At 42.7% G+C, this 24,688-nt stretch overlaps 1 protein-coding gene across 1 annotated transcript in view; it reads left to right on the top strand.

Annotated features, from left to right (window-relative positions):
• Nucleotides 1-24,688, top strand: part of NOTCH2 (notch receptor 2) — an 88,059-nt gene that overhangs the window by 8,574 nt on the left and 54,797 nt on the right. The window contains exons 2-5 of the mRNA XM_027896586.1: nucleotides 5,128-5,209; nucleotides 15,095-15,354; nucleotides 16,042-16,377; nucleotides 22,565-22,687. Of these exons, the coding sequence (XP_027752387.1) occupies nucleotides 5,128-5,209; nucleotides 15,095-15,354; nucleotides 16,042-16,377; nucleotides 22,565-22,687 (801 nt within the window). The remainder of the gene's footprint in view (nucleotides 1-5,127; nucleotides 5,210-15,094; nucleotides 15,355-16,041; nucleotides 16,378-22,564; nucleotides 22,688-24,688) is intronic.

The following is a 24,688-nucleotide window of genomic DNA, read 5'->3' as shown; positions in this document are numbered from 1 at the left end:
AAAAGAAAAAGTTCTTTTCCTATTTTCAGCTAACTGCTATTTACTATGGGTTCTTCCCTCGTATTATTTACTATGGGTGCTCCCCTAGTACGTAATCTCACTGGAACTGTAATCTCTTGAGGTTAGTGAATAGTGTAATTAGACCTTTGTGGTTTTCCTCCAAAATTTTGTTATCTTTGTGTCTTCTCTCCATATGTGCAGCAGTGCTTACTCCTTACCAGCTTTCTCAGCCGTTGTTTGTGTGGTGTGCGCTGCTGCTGTGAAAGGATTTTGTCCCTTTCTGCACGTCAAGGGCCTTCCTCCAGAATGTACCTCATGTTTCAGCATTTTCCCTTAACTGCTTTTTTCACGCTCTGTTTTTCCTGAAGGGAATCAGCAGCTGTTTCTCCCTTCCTTGGAATTTGAGACCCCCTCGATTTGTTGTGTAGCTGGCGTTTCTGGCCGTGCTGATGGTCGTCCTCTTCAGAGCTGATCCACCTCTGACAAACAACCTCGAGCATGGGATTTTCCATGCGTCTTGTGTTGCTGCTGGTTGAGGGCTTCAAATCCTATTCTCTCCTTTATCTTAATACATAATGGATAGCACAGTTGAAATGTCAGGCTGTTTCTCGTGAATCTCGGTCAAGACAGAAAATACACTGACTACTTAAATGTTATTGAAACCTATTTTGTCCTTCAGTTTTCTTTCTAGTCTTAAATGTGTTTTTAGCCTGACTTTTTTTTGTATGTTCAAGTAGGTGGTTTTCCCCACCTCTCCCATGAGAGCTTTTGAACCTATGGGCAAGTTTCAACCACAGATGACAAATATCTTGGTTCTGATAGTTACTGAAAAATTTATGGACAGAAAGAGGCTATAGTGTCCTCCCAAGAAGAAAGCTGTACCAGCAGCTCGGCTGTATTCTCTGCCAGAATATCACTCTCCCCTTATTTACAGTAAAACCTTTGGTCAGAGCCTGCACCTTCTTAGATGCAGGATAATCAACCACAAAGCTACAGGAAACCAGCTTTATAACGTCTCTTTCTCGCAGCATCAATTGTTTCAGTAGATTTCATTTTTTATTTCTGCTTTGTCTTAATTTGTGGGCAAGGAGTTTATTGACATTACTTTCCTTTTAGTAGTTGCAACAAGGCCCTTTCAGACTTGCTCTGATTATGGATCTGTTTCCCTATATCAAAGTTATTTTAAGAGCTGGGCTCTGACACAGCTTCTGATCTTAATCCTTCACTAGTTCTTTTAATTTTCTAGCCTAGAAAGTATCTGAATTTGTAGTGGGCAGATGAAATGTGGAAACCAAATCACAACTTCAGATCATCTTGGCATTGTAAAGAACAATGGTACAGAAACAAAACTTTTCTTTTTTCTTCTAGTTTTGCTCTAACTGTCTCTTTAGCCAAAAATAAAAATAAGTCTAGGTGACGTTTTCCAGTTAAGTGTGAATTTTGGATTTGGGTGATGAGACTCTCAACACCCTCTTTATGTATCTGCGAGGATATTTTACAGCAGTGGCTACCTATTTTTCCCTCTGGCCTTGGAAAATAGTTCTAGTAGGATGTTAAATGTCACTTTAGAGTTTGCATCTCAATGCAGGAACGTGCTGGGACTCCAGGCTGGGTTGTATTGCTAATAGTGTTCATCTCCCCCCCACTTAGAGCCCTCATCTGAGAAATTCTTCAAACTCAGCTACAATGACTGCCAGAAGTTGGGTACTCCTTTCAGAAATGGTGGCCTGCCCACTTCATGAGAAGCCAGTCTTTCAAAAATCATGGGGTGTCTTCCCAGTAGTCCCTGAAGGGACTGATAAAAATGATGAAGCAATTGAGTACATGAGAAAGCTACGGGATTTCCCCTTGAAGACCTGCTGGCGTATGGGAGCGAGCCTTCCACTGCACCGGGGTGTGAGGGCTGGAAAACGTCACTGCCTGTGCTTGGTCCGGGCCAACCCAGCTTCTGGTAGTCTCAGTGGTTTTGTCAAGCTGTGGCAAGTCCAGAAAACCACCTAGCAATTCACCATTGCTGTTTTTGTTAAACACAGAAGAAAAACTGTCAAAATCAGCATGTTGGGCTCAAAGCCTTGACAGCCGTGCTGGTGCTCTCTATATATGGCTTCTAGAAAAGCGGCTTTATCTTTTCAGGACAAGGCTGTCTTCCCTCATGCTGTACACACCAGAGTATTCTCCGTTAACATAATGGGTGTAGTGAAACAAACTTTTTATGCTGCTGAGGTAGAAGGTAAAGTTCCTGATACTGTTAACTCTTGAGCACAACATGGTAGAGCAGCAGAGAAGTAGCTTTTGAGGTAAATAGTGTTGAAATGCCTTGGTTTTGCATGCATTGTGAAATTGTGAAAGATATCATGAAATACAGGAAGACGGTGCTTTGTGCAAAGAAATGCTAATTTTACTGTGAGAACTGTAGTCTTTGATTTCCCTTGTGATTTCTTCTTTTTTTTTTTTTTTTAAAGAAGTCACATGGCTCTTTAATACTCATTTTAATATAGAATATGGTTACATTTACATTCACTTCAGCTGTAGTTGCATTTCAAAATATTTCTTTTCAGCCTATTTAAGTCCAAAGCTGAAAGCAAATACAAAAATATTTTGTACTTTTTCTTAGTGTCTTTCACTTCTGAGTTACTGTAGACAAAATATATATTTAAAAATTTATTGCCCTATTGTCTCCGTTAAAGAATTGTAAGGGTTGGTAGTAGTTTAATGACCTGCTAAACAGCAGTTCAGGGTGGGAATAATTTGTCAAAAACCTGGGCAAAAATTAATGATTACTTTACTAAAACCTCTCTGCTGTGTCCTGTATTTGGCTCAGCAAGCCAAACTTGGAATCACTGATTTGGATCCTTGCTGCGACCCCGAAAGCCATCAGCCTCTTGTTCCCCTCAGTGCAGTTGTGCTGCGAGGTGTTTTTGGCCAAGTGCTAGTTAAGCTTTTACTATGTGGGTTACAAAATCAACTGGCTGCTCAGTTCTCGCTGGGGACGCGGGTACTCGACGAGATTACAAAATTGTGTTTGAAAGCTTGAGCACAAAAGAAATAATCCTCTGAGTATTTGCTTCACTGGCTTGATTGGTGCGAAAAGAACGAAAATACAAGGTAGTGAGATGAGAATACCAAGCCTGCTTCCCCTTGTGGTTCTCTGAAATGTGGGAAGGCTTGCTTTGACCCTCCTCCATTTCCCTGGAGTAGCATGGGTGGTGGGAGTTGTCGGAATCATTACACTTTCTCTTGGACGCAGCGCAGTTTCTCTTGGACACAGTGTAACCGAGCTCTGCTAACTGGAGCTAATCTTCGCTGTGAAAACAAGCTGCTGCAGTGTTAGACAGCAGCAGATGAAGTTGGGAGTCAAAGCCGTGTGGATGTTGCCGTTAAATGGGATAAAAATTGTCAGACAGGTGCAAATCAGCATAAGTGTTCTTGCCCTCTGTGGGAGGGAATGCCGTGCAAAATCCGTGCTAATATTTCGGTCGCTTGGTTACCCTGACCTCAGGGGTTATCTGAAAGGGGCTCAGAGTGGAATTTTGTTCATTTCCTGAGAGCTCTGCAGAAGCAGCGCCATCCAAGTGCCCCTTTTTCAGAAATCAAGTTAACAGCAATAAGCACACTTGTATTGTGGGAAACACTGATAATTTTCCTGGGGAACTGAGTTTAATTTAACTGTATTCTCTATAGGGGTTGCAAGCGTGAAACGTCCCTATAGTGCCTCGTAGTGCGTGTGACCTGTTTATGTGCTCCAGGGTTATTGAGAAATAACACTTCGAGCCCTGGACAGCAGAACTAAAGTCTGTTCCAAGTTGTCCAATTGCTGGACTGAATTTGGGCTGGTTGCAGGGAGAGCTTAGTGGGGCTGGTGTGTTAACTCTTTTGTTTCTGAATCCCATTCCTTAGGTCACCAACATATTAACTTCAGTGGTGGTTTGGACCAGTTTTCCCCTGGTGCCCCTTACTGAATTTGTATTGGAAATTTAATGCCTCTTGGGGAAAGGAAAACCATCCTTAAAAAAAAAAAAAGGAGGGGGTGGGCAACCTGCCATACAGCTGCTGGCAGCTTAGGTGGCTGGGTATTACTGATGCCTGTAGGTGCCTCTAATTAAGATTGGTTAAATGCTTTTCCAAATACAATAAGGTTGTGGAAATGAGGTCCATAAAGGAATGAGATTGTTTGAGTTTGGGGGCCAGGAAACAGCACTGGAGGTTGGGAAGAGCTCGTGACTTCTTAGTATGCGGATAAGTTTGGGATAGAACCCAGGTGATCTGGCTCCAGGAGCTTTATCTGCTAGTTTGGTGCTATTTAAATGGCAGGCTGTGGTCTGGGTGGACTGGCTAAATTTTTGTGGTTCCAGAGTGCCCTCTGCTCCTGCAGGGTTTCATAATTCCCACCATTCTGGTCACTTCAGAAATAGGCACTGAGTGCTGCTTCAGGTCCCTGTGAAGGGACAAGCACTTGCCAGAGCTGGAGCTGATGTGTTGGTTCCATCAGGACAGACTTCACTAGACCTTCCAGTAGATTTGGATTTAAAAAAGTGGTTAACAGCTCTGATGTTTTCACTTACTCTCAAACACAGTTCTGTCTGAAATCAGAATGCCACAACAGTAGATGTTGCAGAAAATTCTGGATTGCTAGAGCTATTTGGCAGGTAAGCTCATGAGGGATGGATGCCCCTGTTTCAGTGCCAAGTGTTCCTGGAGATAGTAAAAAAGAAGGAAAGATTTTGAGACAAAATATTCTGTAAGAAGGCTGAGGGGTAGTTGCCTCTTATTTCAGAGACTTTCAGTCCAGAATTTTGATCAGAAAGTAGTAACTGGGGACAGTTAACCCAAAATATGCAGGTGCTGACATGAATGCCTTTGTAGCTTGCTGAAATTACTGAATGCTTTGCTTTGAAAATCTACCTAACAGAAATTCTGGGAAGATTTGGTTGCCTGATGAACAAATCTGTGTTTGATTCTTCTTTCAGTCTGACTCTTTTGATGCTGCCAGAGATGAAATTAAACTCTGTGATAGTGTCTCTGTTTTTGTTCCAGCCCTATAAAATTTTCATTTGCCCAAATATGCTAATGAAGCTTTGACTTGACACGTATTTTGGCTACTGATTTGACTGTTTTCGTCTCTTTCAGCTTTGCAGTGTATGGATGATTCCAGGCCATGTGTTAACGAGGGAAAGTGCATTCCGTATCAAAATGGTACAGGATATTGCAAGTAAGTTGGTTTCATTTCTAATCCTTTTAATTACCGAACTTTCATTCAGGGTCCTAGCCAGAGGGGAAATGCGAATTCTTAAGATTTTCTTACTGAGTGCTTCCAGCATAAGTTTTAGGACTGTTGGTGTTTCTTGATGATGTGTTAGTTCTTGTGTGATAGCTTTTTGTAATGTAAGAAATCTGGAATCCTTGGGTTTGGATCTTGTCAGTAGGATGTCTTTGCATTAGATGAGGAACCAAGGCCAAACCAGTCACAGAGGTAAACTCCGTACCTTGTTTCCAGGCCCACAAGTTGAGTTGAAACTCTTCATCTTATAGCTTGCCTTACTTTTTAGAGCTTCAGCCTCAACTTGAATATTTTTGTGGTTTTTCAGAACTATTCTCCACTTTGAAGCGTATCAGTTCCCTTCTACATGCTTAAGAGCAAGCAATATCTGGGAGTTGCAAAACAAACTAAAAAAAAAACCAACCCAAACAAACGTACTGATTTGTTTTTATTGTGGAATTGATTTTGGTAAATGTTGACACCCATCTTCAGTGGTGCCTTCACTTTGCTGCTGCATGGAAAACTCATCAGCAGAAGCTTTGATGGGGTATGTGGTGTCTGGACCATAATATCACATCAATTTAAATGTAGCTCACATTTCAAACTGCAGTATTTGGATTTTTTTTTTTTTTATGAAGAGATATTTTGCCGAAAGATGTATCCTCCTTGTTTGACAGGTTTAATTTTCTATGTCTGCAGTAAATAGATTATCTTCTAAACATTGTTTACTTCATCAGTGCAAGTCATGTAATTTTCTAGCATTCTAAATCACTATCTTAATGCTAGAATTCTTTAAATATTAGTGAGTTTTGTCTTATTGATTCAGCCTAGCTAACACACAGCTCTGCTGTTTACCCTTCTTTACAAATCTTAACAAATCTGTCTTCCCTATCCTCAACCTTTAGTTCTCTATTAATATCGTACATAAAACTCAGCATACTTAAATTGCACCTGTGACACACAAAGGGGAAATCATAATCTAATTTGAGGTTCTTCTCAGTTTCCAATCAATACCTGGTGTGCTGAAAGGCCACAGAAAAGCAAATATGTGACTTGTTATTCCGTGTAAGCTTCTTTTAAAATGTCTAACTCTTACTGCTTCCTAGTCTTTTCCTTTCCATGGCTTTTATATTGATGTCGGCTGGAACGAGCTGCCCTTCTGAAAAGAAAGCTGGAACTTTTCCTGCTTTACTCTCGTATTTTGAGACTGAAACAAGAAACAGTGTGACGTTAGTAGGTCTTTCTGGTGTGTACTTAAGCGTGGTAGTCTGGAGCCAAAGAATGTAGGTCACAATGAAGGTAATTAAACTGGTGATGATGTTGGTGCTGCTTGTACCTTAAGGATGTTTTCTTCAACTTGCATGTTTCTCTTAACCATGTCCTAACAATTCTTTTTTTACAGTGTAAGCTGGTTCATCTGATTAACTTCTGTTCATTTGTAGTGCAGTCCAGATCTTGACACATTTCCCTCATTACAATGGCAGCTTTGACCACTGTTATATTTTTTAGCGCACAGAGTTATTTATAATTCTAATGTTGCCTTCTTCCTTCTTGTGCAGAGTGTTCTTGCAGGTTTTAAGCCAACCTCTCCTTCAAGTAACAGCTCAGTTCCTTTGCAGGTGCCAGAGTAACTGGGAAGGCTAATAGAGGACTGCATACAGAGATTAGAATGTGTCTGTTTTTTCTAGTTCTGGCTCAAGAACTCTTTTTGCAGAAAGGAAGGAAAAAAGTAGCAAAACCCACCTCAGTTGTGGAGTCTCTACCTTTAGCAGCCTGTTTCTTAGCATCCTGTTTTGGTTTTCACTTTTTTTTTTTCTTTCCTGCACTATGAGGAACTCTGAATAGGGGAACTTTCAATCTGGTTTAGTAACCTAAATGACTTTCTGAAATTTTGATGGCTGTAGGAGTATAAACGTTTTTGCTCAGGAGACTGAATTTACTATTAAAACAAGCAGCTCGTCTTCTGGCTCTGCAGGATCACTCAGTGATTAGCAGCATCTCCACCCCTCCCACTTTTCTCAAGTTATCTGCAGTACTTCCTCTGCTGAGCAATAAGTTGTTATAACAAGCTCTCTTCCTCTTTCTGTACCTCCTGTCAGCCGAGCTGTTTGTTGTAGTGTGTGGTCAGGCCATCCAGTCAGTCTTGCTGTCTGTAAGAATCAAGCTGATTCTTACATGGCTGAGGGAGAACCTGCATCAGCAGAAATCAAATGTCATAAGACATGAGTAAGCACTGATAACAAAGCACCTAGTCTAGATATTTGGCCCAGCAGCGAATGGCAGCTCGGCACTTAAACAGCTTTCTTTGTCCGAAAATCCTGTAGCATCTACTCCATTAAAAAAAAAAAAAAAGCTGGTTTTCTACTAAGAAACCTTTATTATGGTATATCTGGCATCTGTTATGGGAACAGTGATTGTGACCCTTGTAAGGAAGCCGGGCTTGGATCTTTATCAGATTGCTCTTGTGAGCGCCCTTTAAGTGGCTCCGTTCCCTTGGTGACGCTGCTGGCCCATGGCTGTAGTTCTGTGCCACTGTTTGATAGAGTTACTGACCTCTTCTGACCTTGATTTTATATTTAGAAAATTACACATTCCTGGCTTTGCATCTTCCAAGGCCAGATTTTTTTTGTGTGAGAGCTCTTTCTGTACTCATTCGGCGACCAGCATGGTGAAGGTGCAGGCCTTATTCTGAGGGACATGCCTGTATCTGCAGCAGCATTGGAGAGGGCACCCCATTCGTCCAAGCTTTCTAAGTCCTGCTTTGGCAGAAAGCAGTTTCAGTTCAGTTTGCAGTTTGGCTTTGCACTGCACTGTGATGGGTTTTTTGTCGTCGTGGTGATGGTTTTTTTTCCCTCTCAAAACATCTCCAGGCAACCTTTTGCACACTGAGGTGTCAAGCATGAAGGAGTCTTCTGGAATCCTTTCATATCCAGCAGAGAAGCAGGATAATGTTTCCTTGTTGCTTAATTATAATTGTGAACATCACAGAAAACTGTTTCTCGTCTTCCTGCTGCTGGATGACTGGGGAAGCAGTAATAGGAAGAGTCTTTGGGATAGAGCTGTGAACTTGCAGTGTTTCTGCAGTTGCAGCAGGCTGGGAAGGAAGGTGTAGGTACAAGGAGTTGTTTCAAGGACAAGCAAAGCAGAGATTTTGGCATCCCTGCCTGCTGTTTTCTGAGTGTAAGGGTCTACTCTGCTCTGCAGGTGGATGCAGGATTGAGCAGTCCCTTTGTGCTTGGAGTGGGGCAGGGCCCTAAAGGAGAGTCTCTTAACTGATTTCCCCATGTTTGACAGCTGTGACCTCTCCCAACTTCCCACCCAAGTGACAGGGAGCAGAAGCAAGACTGTGCCAGGAAGAGAAGCAGAAGTGGGAAGGGAGTTGACATAGAGGTGCTCCAAGGTTTGGGGAGGAAACTGGGTCTTGCTACTTCTCACGCTTGACTGGCTTTGAATATTGAATTTTTGACCTTAGGACTGTTGCAATTCAGGTGTCCAGAAGGGATAGCCAGAGCTCTGTCTGCAACCAAGCACTGCTCTAGCACTAAGGTCTTTTGTTAGTCCTGATGGTGTAAAAAGACCTCAGAGCTGTGCTTAGTCAAATGGGGAGACTGAGGTGCCAAAAGCATGGTCTCCTTCAGCACATCCTTTCGCGCCCCAAGCTGTCAGGGTTTGTGCAGCTTTGTGTACTCCTCTCTCTTCAGCAAGCAGTGGTTTTTCTCTCCAGGTGCAGAAGTTTGTGCACCTCTTACATTGCATGATAGAGTTTTTACCTCTTGTCTGCAGACTGGCAACAGGAGGACCTCAAAAATGCTAAACTCAACTCAGCAATAGCATGGCTTCTATCCCAGTTCTGACCATCAGCAATTCCAACCAACACCCTTGCCAGGTTTTTTCCAACCTTTCCTTCCAGCTAGATCTTCATAAATTAATTTTAACTTGGATTTAAGAGAACTTCTGGGGCTGAAGGCATGATCCTAGACTGCAGCACTGCTTCTGAGACTGCATCTGATATCTTCTTAGGATCTGTCTCAAGAGACTAATCACTCCTAGACCAGTGAATGGGGAATACCCACAGGAGACCTTGTAGCAGGATGAGGTCTGAGAGTTTTCCAGAAGAGGCTAAATGCAGAAGTTGAAAAGTTGTCCCTTTCTGAGAATGGTCTGCCCTTTTCTGTTTCCTTCTGTCTCCTTTCAGAAGTTAAAGGAGACCCTTGAGAGCAGGGCAGAGGAAAAAGGGGAGGGTACACACGCTGTTAGCTTCAGTTCTGGGAACGGAGTTGTGACTTCAGTCACTCGGTCAAAATTTTCTATTGCGCAGACCAAAAAGCTGTTCAGTGCTCTGATGGGCAGGAAAAGCTGAACTAAACCTTGCCTGTTCAACCTGTGGCTGCTGTTGCTCCTTGGAGCACTGTGGAGTGGAAGGCTGGAGAGGCACTTTCTGGCACTAGGAACAATAGCTGTGTGCTGCTTTAAACGCAGAGCAGAGAGGCCGTCCCATCCCATAGTTTGCATTCAAAGTATGACGCATAAATGGGTGCCTTGAGACATGGGAAGGGAGCGTTTGTAAAGCTAACCAGAGAATCCTGTTCTCCCTCCTGAGAGGAGGTGTAGGTGTGGGAGGCAGAACCTGGGAGCCAGAGGGAAGTCTGGTTAAAATCTGTAACAAAATAGCTGAGACCCTTCTCACGTTAGTCATCAGACTGCATTTTTTTTTCCCCTCTCTGTCGAAGCATCTTCCAGTCAAAGGGAAGGGAGTATTGGATTGAGAGGGGGGGAGAAGCAAGACTACTAGGAAATTCTTCCCTTCGCTTTTTAAATGAAAACCATCTGCTTCCTTCTGTACATCTCCAGATGATATCATGGCCCTGAGCAGAAAACTCCCATGAAAATCAAACATCTGGAAGTCTGGTTAAGATTGTCTATAAGGTGCACTTGAAGAGACTGTCTTGTGAATGTACCCAGGCAAATTTAGTACGGCAGATGAGGAAGTTTTTCCAACAGACCAGACATACTTTCCAGAAGTCTGTTGAGAGCAGGAGAGAACTAAGTTTTGAAAGGTAACTGCAACGTGGTTTTTGTGGCAGAAGAGCCAAAAGTGCAGCTTTTGTGAATCCTTTACTTTCACTTGCAGCGTTAGGTTGTTAGAGTGAATGCAGCTCTGTGGATTTGTGGATACTTCAAACTGGGATAAATACCTTCGTTTTGTTTTTATGTCTCTTGTTTAGCTCCATGAGAGCCTGAGCTAAGGCAAATGCAGGCTGGAGCTGAAAAGGAGGAGGGAAAAAAAAAAAAAAAAAGGCTGAGCTCTAAAGTATTTGTGCTGGAAAGTAGCCCAGAGAGAGTAAAGGAGAAGCTTTAATTAGAAGCAGCTGCATAGCTGATGCAGCCCACAGGACATTTTCCCATTTCAAACTCTCTAGCTTTCAGAAATCATGATTTGAATTAAGTTGTATGTGAAATTTGTTCTTAAAAGATTAAATTCCTGCCGAAGTAGGTTAAGAGACCTCATGTGCTTCCAGAAAGTGCCAGAACAAACTTCATCTTCCTGTTTCTTTTTCTGAGTGTTAGATGGAAAACTGAGGAGAAACAGTGGCTTTTATTTGGAAAAGATTCGGTTTCCTGTTCTGAGCATGTCATTTGGAGCTGACACAAGCTGCTACAATTTTAAGCTGCTCTGTAGACAAGTGGCTTTTTTTTTTTTTTTTTTCCCCTCTCCTAAAGGGAACTTGAAAGAGTAGTTTGGGATGAGAGCAGAGCAGGGGTGGTGGGAAGCTGAAGTTGCTGCTGAGTTTAATCATATCCTTTAAAAAAGTCTGGACTTAGACTGCACATTTGCAGTGTTTGCCTCTATTTTTAGAGAAACAATGTGGTGCCCAACATGAATCGGGGGCACATATTTGCAGTTTTGTCCACACCAACATTTAGAACTAAATTACTAGTATTTGTGCCTAGAAATGATGATGACAGGAGACATGGTTGAAAATCTGGACTGTAGGTTTTTTGTTCTGTAACATTACAAAAAGGCTTGCACTGAATTGCTGGAGGGGAAAGTTGCATAACTGTGTGACCGAGCACTCCTCCAGGAGGAGAACAAAATGGTGGGTACAGGGGCTGTGTGTACCTGACCTACCATCTTTCCACAGGCAGGCATGTTGCCTCTGGCATATTCTGTAAAGCTTTGTCCTTCCAAATATAAAGAGCTAAAGTTAAAAGAGCTCTTCCCTGCTGGAGTGTTCGCTCATGTTTTTCTGATTAGCCTCAGAAGATACCAGAACAAGCCCGGTCTTGGAGCGCTCTTCAACTTTGTACCAGAACATTTGTGTACAAAATGCAGGGCTGTTTGTCTTAATCGGTGTTGTCTAGGAGCAACAGTTAAATGCCCCTTCCAACATCCCTGACTGTTGGTGGGTGGGAGAGGAGACGTATTTTGGTGGTTGGTTTGCTTGTGGACAAAACATGAAATGTTCCTCTAGACTTTCTGGTTTGCTTTAGAGTCTGTCAATGAAAAATCGCTTTAGGACTCAACTTCTAGGTGTATTTTGGTTTATTTTGTAGCTGTTAGTGGAGTGGGTGGTGTTGGAGGAGCTCTTGTTTGCCTGATGAGGTGGCCTGGTTGGGGTTCTGTGAAGTTCTGGTTTGTTGCTCTTTCCTTCATGATAAAGAGAACTAAAAGTGGATGTCCTGTGCCTGTGGGCTCTTGTCCGAGGAGGCTGGTGCACTGCTGACTGAGGACTGCTTAGCTGCCCCAACCCCCCCATCACTGATGGTGATAAAACCAGAAGGAATCTCTACGACCAAATCTTGTAAGAGTTCTGGGACTGAAGCTCAGTTTGTCTTTACACAATTGCTGGCTGCAGATATAGATGTCCAGAGACATGATTTAACCGTGGTTACCCAGACGGTCTCTGAGCAGAGCCAGCCAGTGCACCGTGTGCAGGCTTGAATGCCGTGGGAGTCGAGCAGTCCTCCAGCTTCTGGCACAGCTGTCTTTGCTGGGTGCCAGATTTCTGTGTGATTGAGCTCCTACAAAGCTGTGCTGTAGCCCGCTGGCGTTTGGACTGATTTCCAACCTGAATGGAGGAGGGATTTGGGATGTTAAAGGAAGTCTATAGAACTGCCGTGGCTTAGGCCCAGAATTCCCGAAGCCTCTTGTGTGATGTGGCTGCAGCTCACGCTGACCGACAGCCTTCGGCTGTTGCACCGGGGATGGCACAAGAGGCAGAGGATACTCTGCTTTGGTATTGTCTCAGGACTTGCTTTCTGCAACTTTATTAATCCTGCCTTGCCTTGCAAAATCTCTTCTTTCATGTCTGTTCTCGGGTATGAAGTTGAAAGTATTAAGATACGGTGAAAGGAGCCTAATTTGGGTGTGGGCAATGGTAAATTACAATTACGCACAGCTATTATGTGACTTTCCTGCTTTACACATATGGCTAAAGCTAGTTAATAAATTTTAACATGAGAAAAAACAGTTGTGGTCATCTAGTAATGACCCCTTGCATAACTTGGATAATAACCTCTCTGAACAGCTTTGTTTGAACTAGCGTGCATACTCTTCCTGAAACAGCCAATCCTGGTGTTCTTTTAAACAAGCATGAGTGATGGAGAAATTCCACTGCAACCTTAAATGCGTTGTTCCAGTTGTTTCTCTCTGCTGCTCTCTGTCTGTGTCTACAGATGAAGATATTACCCTATTTCTAATTTGAATTCATCTAGTTTCAACTCTTAAATGCTCAGATCTGTTATCCCTTGTGCTTTCTAGATTGGGAATTATTGTTAAATCTGAGTTTTTGTAGGTACTCGGAGCTTTTGGTTAACTGTCTCATTCCTTTTTTCCCTTTGATGAATAGACTGAGCCACCTGAGCTTTTCATCACGACCAGTTTTCTATTAATCATTACTGTTGGCTTCTTTGAATTCACTTCAGCTCTTCCTTCTTAAAGAGCAAACACCAGAACTCATGTAATGATTGTGCCAAGCATTTATGAGGTGTACCATAATCTCATTTATTCCTACTTTGATATTTGCTGTTTGTCCATGTAAAGTATTCCTGGCCAAACGACTCGCTAGGAATTCACGTTTATCTGACTGTTAGGACCGACCCCCCCCCCCCCCGAGCAAGTGTGCCATTCCCAGATCAGTCTCCTGTTTTGGGAGGGTTGCTGTGTATGTTTTGTTTCTAGATGTGTGACTTTTAGCTGTTCTAAAGTGCATTTTGGGTGCTGACTGCCTTGTTCAGCAGTTTGTCTTACTGTCGTCTGTCAAGAACTTGTCTTTTCTCTTCCCTGCATGTTTGACCAGCATTGAGGTTTTCTGTTGTTAATCATAGATAGGTGTGTTGGATAGCATAGGAAAAAAGGCAGATCCCTGTAGGATTCTGTTGAAAACACAACTTTGTGACCGTACTTTGATTTTTCAGCTGATTTGTAAAACCTATCCAGTTAGGTGTGGTGTTCTGTTGTGGTGTTTTTTTTTTTTGGTGTTGGTTGTTGTTTGGTTGATTTGGGTTTGGTTTTGATTTTTTTTTTTCCCTTCCAATCAACCACACGCTTTTTAAGTGCTTAAGGAAAAGGGAGGCTTTCTGCTGATACATTCCCGTGTGAGGACTAACCAGAGACTTTGTGTATTTCTTGCAATTGCAATCTCCTCCCTTTATATTTGAGTAACTCATTGATTTAATAATTGCACCTGTCCTGATCTGGATCAAAGCATATCTAATGTTCACCTCTTGACTTTTTTTACAGTGAAATACATGTTCACCCAGGCTGTGTGTATCTTGGGTTACTCACCAGTTAAAGCATGTAGCTGTGCACCATAGAAAAAACTGCAAGTGGGCAGTCTTGTATGTTAGGTTTTATTTTTATCCAGTGCATACCCTTGCAGCTTTCTGCTACCTGAAAGAAGCAAATGGGACTGTGGGTGACACGGAGGTGGGCTTTGCAGGCTTGCTTGCCTGCATCCTTTATCTCTGGAAGTTAAATGGAAAATCTGTGGTACAAAGGCCAGCTAAAAGATGGATTACAGCTGACAAGCCTAGTCAGGCTATATTGACATAAGTTTAGGTTAGAGAGAAATAACTGCAATTATTCTGCAAGTTGGAGATCTTTGTATAAAATATTGCCCTGGTTGTAGATAGTGTGTGTGTACTCTTTTTTTCTGTGGGAGACAGAGGAACAATGACCTTGTCGTTAGGGTACTAGGCAGGGGCGTGGGAGACCTGACTGCAGTGCTTGTGTTGCTATTTGAGTGCAGGCTTCAGCGTTGTCACAGTCCCAGATGCACTTATCAACATGAGGATAACAGTATATTCCTGTCTCACGGGAGCGTTGTGGAGAAAGATCTGCTACAGATCTTCAGGCCCCCAGACACTGCATTTCTACAGTGTTTATAAATATTATGAAAGATGGATAATACCTGGTGCTAATACTTATTAAACTGCTTGATTTTCTTCTAAAAGAGGATGCTTGTTAGAATGGGAGTAGGTGCAAGGAGTTATTTCTCAGCAACTCTTTAACACTTAGGCTTTTAGTGAAGTTTTGAAGGGAAGTACAAGAACGAGGTTCTGCATTTGATGTAACTGTGATTGACTGTGGTGCTTATTTATTTTGTAAAGGGGGATTTCACAACTTGAACTCAAGTTTTCAGTGATCTCGTTTGAGACAGTCCCACAGGAAGTCCCTGTTACATCTGTGATGTAAATGTTTAGGCTTGTTAGTGTTACTATTAATTATGGCAAGTTTCAAGACTTTCTGTGGCCGTGGAAATTCCTTCTTGGAATCTTCCCAGGGCTGCAAGGCTTCAGGTGAGTGTGCTGCAATTCATTTCTTCTCTGTTGCAGGTGTCGAGAAGGCTTTCTTGGAGACTACTGTCAGTACAGAAACCCCTGTGAGAGCAATACCTGCAAGAACGGGGGAACTTGTGAAGTTGCCTCCCTGATAGGAAAGCCTACCTGCAAGTGTGCTCCGGGATTCACAGGAGAAGACTGTCAGTACTCAGAGTCACACCTCTGCTACGTGTCCCAGCCCTGCCTGAATGGAGGAACTTGTCATCCCCTCGGCCAGGAAACGTACGAGTGTGTCTGTCCTCCGGGTTACACAGGTGGGCTTCTGCATTTGTACCTCCAGACTCCCTCCTTTGTGAATTGCTTCATCCTGGAACGTTCTGGGGCAGTTGTAATACGCCCTCAAGTTTTCTAACTCCAGCACAAAAAATGAGAGGAAGTCTGAATGACTGCATGACCAAAAAAAGCCAAGGGGAATAGGGACTCAAACTCCCTACCCTTTACACGTCAGCAGAAAAATATTTGGATCTTGTGGGGTTGTCCACGTGGGAAAACTGAGGGCAGAAGCTACTCTGGAGTGGCTGTTACACTTTGAATTCAGAGTCTAGTTTCTAGGGGGAAAAAAAGAAGACAGCAAATTTGGCCAGCAAAAGCTTTCTGTGGGAAAACTATAATTGGATGCCTGAGGGGGGAAGCGTGGAAACTTACTCTTTTCACTCTTGAAGGGGATGCAGAAGAAGAGTGACTGTCAGTGTATAGTATGATTTCAGGTCATGGGTTATTTTTATAAATCACAACATTCTATATCTTGCTGCTACCCTGTAAATGACTTCATACTGTAGCCACAAATGAATTTTTGTTTCAAGTATAATACCGTAAAATGCAGACATCATTTTTCTGTAATAATGCAAAGATTTAATACACTAATAATTTCAAGGTAGCATGAAAAAAAACCTCTTTTCCACAGAAATAACTCTGTGTTAATCTGTCTCGGTTTCCTACAGGAAGGGATTGCCAGTGGATTGATGCCTGCACATCTCAACCTTGTGCCAATGGAAGTACCTGTACTGTGTCTGGAAATAAGTTCTCCTGCATCTGCCTGTCGGGCTACACTGGCCCCAGGTGCGAGACAGATGTGAATGAGTGTGCCACACCAGGGCTTTGCCAGCACGGTGGGACCTGTGTCAATCTGCCCGGCTCCTACCGCTGCCAGTGCAAGCCAGGCTACACAGGGCACCGCTGCGAGAGCGTGTACGTGCCGTGCTCCCCGTCACCCTGCATGAATGGAGGGACCTGTCATCAAACCAGTGACTTCACCTTTGAGTGCAACTGCCTACCAGGTAAGTGCTCCGGAGTGCTTGGCTTTGTAAGTCTTGTCCCTGCGCTCCTTGTCCGCGTTCTTCCGAAAAGCTTCTCCCGGAGTCTCTGTGGGATGTGTCTGTAGTGGGAGGTAGAAGGGAGGGAAAACTCAGCGAGGCGGGAAGCTCTGCTAGGATGTCCGTTTCTGAGTGTCAGAATTCCGTAAAGTGGAAGGGAAGGAAAGGGAAGGCGGCTGGAAATGGCAAATTTACTTGGAACCCGATTAGAGGCAGAGAATCAAATAGGTAAGAGCTGTGAGGTAGATTCCAGGAGGTTAGGATGGTATCTCCTAATGCCTATTTGGAATGCAAAATGTCATTAACACAAGCCTCTATAAATACATAATTTTGTGTCAGTAAGGGCCACAGTTAACTTCAGTGCTTGAATGAATGTGTATCCTTCTCCTTCTCTGTCTTTGCCCCTAAAACACATTAAGTTCTATTATCTTCCTTTTTTCTTCTCCAGTTCCTCCAAATCTAGCAAGATATCATTTCCGACTCACCACACCCTTTTTTGTCTCCAAATAAATGAGGACTGCTTGTTTTCTGATGCTGTTAGCTGCCCTGAGTTCATCCACAGCAGGGATGATGTGCCTGCTCAAGGTCACGGGCGGCACTGGTTTTGTGTGTCAAGCTGGGCTCTAATCTCTACATGTGACCTTGTGTCACCTGGCTGGGGCCCTGGTGGTCTCATCCCTCTTGCCTCCTATCCACTTGTCGTACTCCACCACAGAGCAGTACTAGTCGTCTTTGAATATCAGATTATTTTTAGGCTGATATTTTTTTACTGAGTAATTCAACTCCATGGGAAACTGATTGTTTGGAAATGCTTTTGACTAGACTTCCTACTTAAGTGTATTGCAGTCTGGCACACAAGCAGTTGGTGTGTGGTAATCTGGAAAAGTAAACTCTCTCCCCTTAAGCATTTCTCTGTTGTTATTTATGTGAAAGATGTAGCTGCCACACACTGTTTAGGATGAATATAGAACAACTGTCTTCTCATGAGGATCATTTGGAGTTACAGGTACGTGTGGGAAGTGCATTTAAAACTTGTGAAAAATGTTCACTTTTTTGGAGATCTTTTCTTGAGGTGCTGACTCAAATGACCTTAAATGTACATTGCCAACCTTAGCAAGTGACTTCTCAACAACTTCCTGGGTTGCCTGAGCAAGCATGTGACTTGGAAGAATTTATCAAAATCAATCTTAAAATAGAAGGATGGATCTTTATTTTTCAAAGCAATTGTTTCTTACTATGCTTGAAGAAAGAGTGCTTTGAAAATGCTGGTGTCTTAACTAACACTTACTCTCAAGGAATTTATTGCTTGTCTGCCTTGCATCTTTTTAAAATGAAATTATAAACCAAGTATCTCTGGATTAACAGTCATGGTCAGAATTTCAGAACTTTCTGAAAGTCAGATCTGTTTAGCCAGTTCAAGGATTTTAAGGCCTCGTGTGGGAGCACTGAGGTGGGGGGAGAAGAAGTGGGGAAGATGAAATTGGAGGGACTTGATCCTGTAAAGCTGATAAGACAGTTTGCTTTATTGATTCCCTTACAGGGACACGAGGCTGAGTAGAAGCAGATTTTCCTTTAGAGAAGTGTGTGGGCTGGCTGAACTACGGTCAGGAAATGAAAATGAGATTACTATAGTAACAGCTACACACCTACACTGCTCACACATTTTGGATTATGAGCTGCTTTTTTTAACTGCTACACAATGTGTACGGCGGGGTTGCGTTAATGCAGCTTTGAGAGCCTTCACGTCTGTATTTCCCATATTTGTTTAAGTTGGCCACGCTGTTTTGCTAGCCTGAGTTTTTAAAACCAGTCATTTGAAAAACAGCAAGAAAAGGGAGCTGTTGGAGAGGCCCAAATGCTTACATTAGACTGATAAAGGCAAGGCACCCAGCCATTTCTTCCCCCTTAGCACAGAGCAGAATTTCTGAAGTGTTGGAGAAGGTTCTGTCTGGGAAGGAAAGGTCAGCAGAAAAAGAAGAGAAATGGTGGCCTGTCACGCCTAGGGAGGATGTGAACAAGGCCTGCTCCTCTGGAAGAGTGTGCCAGGATTATGGACTAGAAATTCCTCTTTAGCCTCCCTCTCTGAATTGGAGCAACGCCGATGATACTGTGACTATAAATGGAATTGCTCTAGCCCTTCTGGACTGCCTTAAGATGTTGCCATCGCTCAGGGTTATGGCCACAGATGCAGGAGGCATCTTGAACTGCTGGAGTGGTTTTTGATGTGATTTTGCATCTTGTGACCTGTAAAACTACTTTGAAGAAACTGTTCAAGCAGCAATTTAGGCATAATTAAGCTACTTCTAGCCCGGCCCTGAAATGGGTTCTTGTTTCCTGTAGATGTTTTCTTCTTGGCTTTTCAGTGAATTTATTTTTTTGTAAATGCAGATACATGAGAATAAGGGCTTGAAAATGTAAGAAAAACCTAGAACCTGGGGTTACACGTCACAACAGCTTTTTCTACTGGTGTACAAGTACCGTGGATGTCACTTGAGGATGTACACAAACAAATCTTGCGTTAAGTAATTGATGAAGTCATGTGTGTTAAGCCATCATTTGGTGACGAGTGTAAAGTGAAGTTATATATACTGTCACTATTGCATCTGTCTGAAAGGTAACATCATATTTTCTATCCATCTGATATAATGACTTTTCCTCTGGGCTTTGTTGATTTAGGTGGAAACGGGATTGTGGACAAGTGAGCAGGTTAGGTCAATCATAACAGAGTAGTAGTGGAAAAAAAATATTTCCTTGAAAGAGACTTAACCTGAAGCATTAGCAACTCCTTTAAATAGAAGAATGAGCTCGTAGTTATAAATATTTGACAAAAAAGGAGTTCATTTGGCAACTAACCTTTAATGGAATGTTAAACAAGTCAATAGAGGAAGTTCTTAGCTGGGAAAGTGATTATTCATTGTTATCCATCAAAATAATTACCCATTAACTAAGATAAGAACCCAAGGGAATTCCAAGGGCTTGTTCAGGAAACGATCTGTCAGGCTGGAGCAGGCTGTTTATGAGAGCTGGAACACTTCCTGGGAAGAGGAAGTAACCTCACGCCGGTTCCTAGCGGAGCTTCACGCTGTGAGCATCACCAGTGGGGTCCAACAATACTGAATTTCCATGGCAGGAAGGCTCTACACTCTGGGATTTTGGGGATGAGCACCTGTGGACTGTGAGGTTCTCTGACCTCTCTGACCCAGCTCAGTTTTAGCACTCTGCATTCCTAATTTCCCTTCATCAGGCCCTAAGTCCATCAATAACTTGACATTTTCGTTCAGGTGTAGGTTCCCATCCCCATTACTAATTGGTCCTGCAGAAAGTCTGAGGTGTAATTTATAGGTTGAAATAAGGCTAAGGAATAAGATTTGAAGGGAATTGGATCTGGTGCTGTGGAATGGGGTGGAGATTTCAGATGACATAGGAATAAAGTTATCTGCTTGTGTCAGTCTGTGTACTAGGGGAGGAACAACATGCTGTTAGCAGTGGGAACACTTTTCCCCTTGAGGTTCTCATTCCTTAGTTTGTTCTTGGAGATACAGAGCAAAAGTCAGGATGTGTGTTGCAAACTATTCTCATGCAGGGAGAAAGCAAAGGACAAAAAATGAGTCCCAGCACAGGGGGGAACAGGAAATAGAGTCAGGTGTCCAAATACATTAAAACAGTGAGCTCTGTGGCTTTCTGGAAAAGAATCAGGTTATATAACTGCAAAACTAGATCCTGGGATCCAGCTTGAGAAAAGCTTACATAGCTCACAGCAACTTCATGCTTGTCAAGCTGAAATGTAGGTGCGTTGGTCTGGGCAACCATGACTCTAAAGGACTGATTTTAAGAACGAAATCCAAACTTCACTAGGACAGTTTTATTTATAAATTAAGCAGATTGAAATATTGCAGTGTAAGAGGATACACAAGTCATCCTTTACAGCTCTTAGGTGTTTCGAAACTAAGTCACAGTTGTTCTTCAAAGTAAGACAAATTTAAAGGGAACTTGGGAGTTGGGAAGTAACCAAAAAAAAGCAACTTGTATTTTCTTCAGCTGTGCACTCAACAAAGTGTTGTCTTATCCGTTTCAAGCCTTCCTGATTCCCTTTCTGTTGGAGATGTCTTTTGACTGAGCACACTTGACTGTGTGTCATTTCTCTAGAACCTTCTTACCGAATTGCTTTTTTCTGGTAAGCTCTCTTTTCTTGTCTCAATTCTACTGTCATTATTGCTATCCTCCAGCTTTTAGTGCGGGAATAATGGTTTTCTACATTTGTATGAGATGCTTGAGGACCAGCTCTTAGGTGGTAGTACAACTGGTTAAAATGTGAAAACGTACAGTGGATTTGGTGAGGTTTTCAGTATTGGGGTGACTTCCGTGCTTTATTATTTCTGAGAATCACTGGACCACTTTAAATTTGTGTGAAGTACAGTGAGTTTCATTTTTAAATAAATGCTTGCTGTCAGGAGTTCATTTACTTGTGTCTTTGTGGTTCTGAGTGTATCTCCATGCTGATCACGTCCTGGTGTGAGTGCAATATGTGGTCAGAGGGATGATTCCTCTCAAGTTGAAACACTAGCTGATAAAACATCCCTGTGTTTCACAGCTGAGCCTTTGCTCATGCTTGGTAGCTTTGTACAATATTCAGCATAGTGATCTGGTACTAATTGAATTCCTTTGTTCCTCAGCAGCTTTTGCCAGGAAGGTGCTGCTGTAATGATTAGGATTCAGGCTTATGTTGTATTTCCTCTTAGTTTTAAACTTCCCTACTGTCACGAAATTTCTTGGATCTTGGGTGGAGGTCAGAAGGGCTGTGAAGGGAGAGAGTAATATCGAAGGTCTTTTGGTTTGGGTTTTGTGTGGGGTGTGTTTTTTGTGGTTTTTTTTTGTTTGTTTTTTTAAGTTGCGTGTTGTTCCTTGCTGATGAATACTAGTGCACTTGATAGGCCTTGGCAATAGCACTTCTCATCACTTCTGACTCTTACCGGTACAGCTGGAGAAATTCAAGAGATGGGAGTACACACGAATCACCTAAGTCTCATGAGAGTAGCGGTAGTCTGGAGAATCTGCCTCAGAGATTTATAGTCTCATCTCATCTGCCACACAGCGTGATCTGTGTTGGACCAGATGTTGCTTAGAGGGTCTGTGTGACTTGACACAGATGTTATGGAAGCGTCTGGAACGGGGCATCAAGAGTAGAGGGGTTAAAGCATAATTCTGGATGAGAGAACTCTGTCATGTTATTATTACATTCCAAAGCAGTGAAGAGGCAGAGCTGATGTTTTAAATTAACGTATGTGTTCTGGAATCATTTACTTCATCCACATTAGCATACATCCACTTGTGCTTTGATAAATAGCTCTCTCATGGAGCAGAAATAGCAGGTTTATTTAATGAAGCATGAACTAAATCAGCAGGGGAAATCGAGGGGAAGACAGATCATTGAAAGCTCCCTTCCCTAATGTCCCCACTTCTTTGAAAAGGAGAGGGAGATCTAGCAAGGATAACTTGTCATTGTGGCTATCTTCATTAGAAGCCTGGGGAATGGTATCTACTTTTTGGTCAGGGCTCAGTGTAAGCATCGCTTGGGTGGTGGCTAATTTGTTGATTGACTGACTTGTGGAACACTGAAGAGGGCTGGATCAGGACTTTAGAAGCTCATTTTCAAAGCATGAAAGATCTTTCTTCGACATAGCCAGGGCAGACTGTGTTTGAACTATTCATGAAGTGAACACCAGGCACTTTTTTGCCATGGGAAAAGCTTATCCTTACTCATGCTCTAACTGCAGGCTTGGTGGGCAGTGACAAGCTTATCTCACAGTAAACTGTCTTGGGCTTACTTTGAATGGTTTTTGAATGGTGTGCTTTGAGTGACAGTGCTCCCTAGTCACTTAAAGAGAAAATCCTCGTGTCTTTTTGGTTGTGAAAACATATTTGGCCATCTACCCACGGTAGTAGTGTTTTAACTGTGTCATCTGACCTGCATGCTATTTAGCAAAGCCATTCAACAGGGTCTCTGTTCAACGTGCTGCATGGAGGTTCCTCAGGATTAGGTCAACAGGGCGAATGTTTAAGGAAGAAAAGAGGGCAAACTGCGTGAAGGGTGAATTCTCTTCAAAAGAGGTGGGAAACCCATTTCATTCTGCTGTGTTTGTGCTCTGTCCAGGTTTCGAGGGAACCGTCTGTGGCCACAACGTTGACGACTGCCCGAATCACAAGTGCCTGAACGGAGGAGTCTGTGTGGATGGTGTGAACACCTACAACTGCCGCTGCCCGCCCCAGTGGACAGGTATGTGCCGTGGAAAACAGACATAGGGCTTCTGGCCTTCACCAGTGCACCACAGGAGTTCTGCCCAGCTGAGTGCAGAGCACGTCTGTGCCCCTTCATGCACTTGGGGGGGCAGATGTCAGTGCAGCCCTTGACAGAAATCTGCATCAAAGCCACCACAGTGGAGGGCAGTTTCCCACTGCAGTATTCCAGGCATATGTGCGTGGATTGGCAGACAGGTACTTTGATTCCTGAGCTACAGCACAGAGCTGCACTTCTTGTATGGATTACTTTGCAAGAGGATGTGTGTTTTCCAAAAGTACAGAACATGGCTTTGCTGTTATGGGTGTGCGCATGTAGCAGTGCTTTGCTGATAGATTTGGGGGTAATTTTAACCTGGGATAACAATCACGTACATAACAGTAATGCTACTGAGGAACAGGGCAAATCTGAAAGGAGGAATAGACTGGGGAAAAGGAGGGAAGAGAAGTATATGTACAGGCAACTTATGGTTTTGCTACTATTATTTTCCTGCTTGACTGACTTTTATCTGGAGTAGCAAAGCTACTTTTGCTTCATAAATGAATCTGTCTTACTCTGAGTCTGTAGGGGAAAAGAGTGTGAATTTCAAGCAAGTGTTATGCATGATGTAAGGAAGCAGCTTACAGGAAACTCAGTGTCATATTGAGTTGCAAAATGTCTCCATACCTCAAAAATAAACAAATACCTCCGGTTATGGGGTGAGTTTGAGTCATACTAGTAATTCTTAGCTGGTGCACTTTTTTAGTTGAGTATGCTTTTACGCTTTTTTCAAAATCATAGGTAAAAAACCCAGACTGGGTTTAAAAAGAACTTTTTTTCCTCAGAGAACATTCATTCTTACTGTAAACAGTTTGTCACGAACTGCAAAGGAGGCTGCCAGTTAAGAACCCTCGTTAGCTTGAAAAAAAATACATTCTTAAATGAAGCTAAAACCACATAAAAGAGCGAAGTGCACCACAGCTCGCCTAGCTCTGTGAAGCTAGGTGTAAATAGGAGAGAATGAGTCCTCCCCTCGATGAGCAAATGTCCTTGCTTCTATACCACTTCTCTATGTCCTTAAAGCATGTGGAAAGTGAAACCTGTAAAGGAAAACATGAAGGGAGAGCTTGGATGTGGAAACAGCAAACCCTTAGTGACCCCTAAAATCTTGCTCCATGCCACAAAAATGATAAACCTTGTTATGACTTCTAGCGTCTGTCAGTAGCAAATTAATCTCAGGTTTATTCCCAAGCATAGAGATTGTGATGATCATGAATGTATAATATACAAGGGATTATTTTACTGTCATAAATGTAGCTTGGTTTACAGGATTTGGGTGGATCCCTGCTGTCAGCTAGGGATGACTTCTGCAACTCACCTGGAAGAGACCTTGGTGGTAACAGGCTGTGATTCTGTTTGGTTTTGTGAGAGGTTGTCTCTGCGATCAACCACTGAAGTTCTTTGCAATGCAGTTGTGCTACTTTCCTCTCTGAACCTGTCAGGGCTTCTAAATAGCACTCTAAATCATTGGACCTGTGTTGTGGCCTAATCTTGTGCCATCTTTCTTCTGTGTGGACAGTCTCTCCAGAAAACCTTGTGTGTGTGTGAAGGATGCATCTTTCCAGTGAAACCCTGGAAAGAGAGAGGAACTCTCCAAGCCATGGCTTTCTAACAATTTAATGGAATGGGCTTTCTGAGAATTTCCTTTGTTTGTGGTGCAGTTAAGGTTATCAGTGCAGCAGTGGTTTTAGGTGATGGGTTCTGAAGGCTGTTGCCTTTCTAGACTTTGGAAATAAAAATGATCTCACAATTTAGGAAACAGCAGCTCGGCTGTTTGAACAATGAAGGTTAGAGCCTTTGAGGAACTTAACTGTCTTATCTGAAATGCACAGTGCCAGTTTCTGTGACTCTTCTCTGTTATCTTAGTAGCATTTTATTGAAAGAAATTAGTTTCTCTGAATGGGCTTCAATCCCTTTATTGCATCTTCAAGTAGAGACCTC

This window comes from Empidonax traillii, unplaced genomic scaffold (assembly GCF_003031625.1).
Source record: "Empidonax traillii isolate 1590-97213 ecotype Southwest subspecies unplaced genomic scaffold, ASM303162v1 scaffold502:size815047, whole genome shotgun sequence".
Classification (NCBI taxonomy): Eukaryota; Metazoa; Chordata; class Aves; order Passeriformes; family Tyrannidae; genus Empidonax; species Empidonax traillii.
Note: the sequence above shows the minus strand (reverse complement) of the source record. Positions and strands in the feature narration are given on the sequence as shown.